This window comes from Crocuta crocuta, unplaced genomic scaffold, assembly GCF_008692635.1.
Source record: "Crocuta crocuta isolate KB4526 unplaced genomic scaffold, BGI_CrCroc_1.0 scaffold630, whole genome shotgun sequence".
Lineage (NCBI taxonomy): Eukaryota > Metazoa > Chordata > Mammalia > Carnivora > Hyaenidae > Crocuta > Crocuta crocuta.
In genome coordinates, this window is record NW_027532833.1 from 585984 (window position 1) to 589244 (window position 3261).

Below are 3261 nucleotides of genomic sequence, written 5' to 3' on the forward strand. Positions count from 1 at the left end.
AAGTCAGGTATGTTTTCAAATATTTCCTCCCAGTCTATGGCTTGCCTTTTCACTTTCTCTGCAGTGTGTCTTGATGAGCAGAAATGTTGAATTTTAATGAAGGCCAATGTACCACCTGTTCTTGCTATGTCCTCAAAATTCTTAGCTCAGCCCAAGTTGCAAGGATATTTTATGTTTTGTTCTGGAACCTATGTAATTTAGTGCTGACACTTAAGTATGTATGACCCATCGCAGATTTTTGGGTATAGTAGGAGGAGGTAAGGATCAAACCTTGTTATTTTTCCATATGGTCAACCAAGTTGCTGTAGTGGTTTCTGGAAAGATTTCCCCATTTTCTCCATCTACTTTTTATCTCTATGAAGTTAGTTAGGGCTAAGACTTCCAACTACATTCTTTTTATAGATTGTTTTGAATATTCTATGTATGAATTTCAGAGTCAGTTTATTACTTTTTCTTAGCATAGTTAAAATTGGTATATGTACAAATTAATAAGGGAAGAATAAGTTTCCCAATTTTGCTTTAATTATAAATAAAGGGATTCTCTGCCATTCTATGTATCTTCATGTTCATTGTGAGTTGCTTAAAAAGCACAACAGATTAAGATATGTAATGCATACTTTACCTCAGTCATGAAAAAATTACCTAAGTTCAATGACTCAAGATTTAAATTGAATTCAAATTAACTTTTTAAGATACTGAAATGCCAATTAAACACTGGTACACAAGAAGAAGGAGAACAGATCCAAAAGCAATTCCTCCAAATCTTGGTTACAGTGGATTTCTGTGGTCCTTGATGAAAAAACACCCAGTCCCAGAGTGGCTACGGGTTGAGCATCGGATTTTGCCTCAGGTAATGATGGCACAGTTCCTAAATTCAAGCCCCAGGTAGGGCTCTGTGCGGACAGCGTGGAACCTGTTTCAGTCAGATTCTCTATCTCCCTCTCTCAAAAATAAATATTAAAAAGGTGGGGGGGCGGCACCTGGTTGGCTCAGTGGCATAGGCTTCTGACTTCAGCTGAGGTCATGATCTTGTGGTCTGTGGGCTAGGGCCTGTCAGTGCAGAGTCTGCTTCAAATCTGAGTTCTGCCCCTTCATCACTTGGCCTCTCTCAAAAAAGAAATGTTTAAAAAAGAAAAAACTGCTCGTCCCTAATTATTATGTTCACCTGTTGGGCACAGAAGGCTTCTTGGGTACCCTGGTAATTTAACAGTCTTAGAATGGAAACTTTGAGTAGCAGATCTAACATAAGAACTTTTCAGTTCTCATTATTTCCTAAGGATGATCTTTTAGGATTATAGTTATGACAGAGGTAAGTAAATTTACAATGTGAGCTCCGTAATGTATTGTTACACTTAAAAAATTAAATTGTGTATCCCACCCAATGACCTTTGACAATAATTCCAGGAGTTAATTTTTAGTGCTTTACATAAAATACGGGAGACATCTGGCACAGTAATACCAATATGGTAACTTTTTTTATGCTGAAAAGTCAATACTGCTAATGGAAAGATCTTCAGCTAAAAATTCTGGTCTTTATGTGGCATTTCCCTACTCACCTTTTTTAGATGGCTTCGGTGGTACAACTGGGCCCGGTTCTATGTTGTCATAGAAATTATTCATGGCTTTCGGATCAAAGTTTCCTATAAAGAAAATAAAATCATCATGCATTTAGGGCTCTTGCTCCTATTTGGCTTTTTTTTTAAAGAATATATAGAAATCAAATAAGNGGGTTCAAAACCCCTATCCTCTTCCCACTGAAAATGTTTTCTTAAACACTGTAAGAAAAGCCCCGAGCAAACTACCTCATCAGTGTGGATCTACAAAGTATCACCTGAAGGAATATTTGTCTAACTGCAAAGCTAGTCTCCTTCAGGAGGATTATGCACGTGACACACTTAGGGAGGTAAACGAGGAAGAAAGGAGAGCTGAACTATTTTGCGTTACTTTTTATTTTAATGAACAAACCTCGAGAAAGAAAGTATCTTTCATGTCATTCATAGTTTACCTTAAAAAGTTACCCATGATAAACTCAACTCTGGAAGAAGTGAAACACATAAATTACAAAGAGGAATCAAGTAACAGTAGCAGCGGTTCACACATTCTTTATCTTCAAGAAAAGGAGAATACTGAATGGTGCCTACAGATTTATCAAAGATAATAATGCCAATTTCAGAGTAATGAAGAGAACAATCCCTCAGAATTTGTCTTGCCGGAAAANCCTAGTGTCTAGTTCAGCCCCAACTCCTGCCACGAGTCCTCCAAGGTGGGTTGTGATCCAAGGTCAGCTTTGCCTTCTCCCTCCACTTCTGTGAACCTATCCCTGTAACCTGCTTGTTCTGCACAAGTCCAGTGAAGGTTCAAAACTACTCACTCATGCTGAGTTCCAGAGATTTCAAATCTATCAGATGTCCTGAGTGCCAGACATCATTTTCCCCTCACGAAAGTTTGCCAACATTAAGTAATTGTTTGAACCTAGATGCAATCTCTTGCTTTCAATATAAAGTTTTTCCAGAGGGTGGAAAAGTAGAATTCAGTATAAAATGGATATATTTGGACCCCTTATAAAAGGAGATTTAGAAATGCGTAAGCACCAAAAAGAGCTCTTTGTTGTCCACTGGAGACCAAAAACAGAGCTCATAAAACCTTAGTAGTGGTTTCCCTTGCAAGTTCTATTACAGATGCTTGTATTCATTTGGAAGACAATGAAAGCCAAAATGCTTTAAGATGCTGCATATGTATTTCCTCAATTAAGTTACAGTTGATGTTCTAATTTCTAGGTCTCATAAGGCTTACTAGAAATACTCCAACCATTTGAGTGTTCCTGGTTTTGCCTCAAAAAAAAAAAAAAAAAAAATAAATGCAGTCTTCCAATACAGTAATGATACTTTTTAAGACCTGCACACAATACACAGTGATTCTTCCAGCGCTTGAAGCGAGGAGTCTCTAGGATACCTTTGGGAAAAATGAAGGGTCCGTGAACAGACTATGCAACCCTTCACATTCAAATTTGCTTCTACTCAGATTGTTCCCTATGTTTTAAATCTTGCCTAAACATGCCAACCGGGTACTTTATTATAATACTCTTAAAATATAGAAGCTCTCTTAGCTGCCATAATTAAGAACAGTGGTGGTAAGGGGAAAGGCTGACTGAAACAGACGTTTTAAGAAAAATTACTTGTCAACTTCAGTGTTGCCTGAAGTTTTCTATGGTCTTTCTTACTAAAGTGTACACCTCTAAGGACCTCCAGAGAGACTGGGCAA

The 3261-nt window shown here is 37.6% G+C and overlaps 1 protein-coding gene across 1 annotated transcript in view; it reads right to left on the reverse strand.

The window, feature by feature from the left end:
- Positions 1-3261, reverse strand: part of TAB3 (TGF-beta activated kinase 1 (MAP3K7) binding protein 3) — a 48999-nt gene that overhangs the window by 11126 nt on the left and 34612 nt on the right. Inside the window, exon 8 of the mRNA XM_077745322.1 lies at positions 1557-1640. Coding sequence (XP_077601448.1) covers positions 1557-1640 — 84 coding nt within the window. The remainder of the gene's footprint in view (positions 1-1556; positions 1641-3261) is intronic.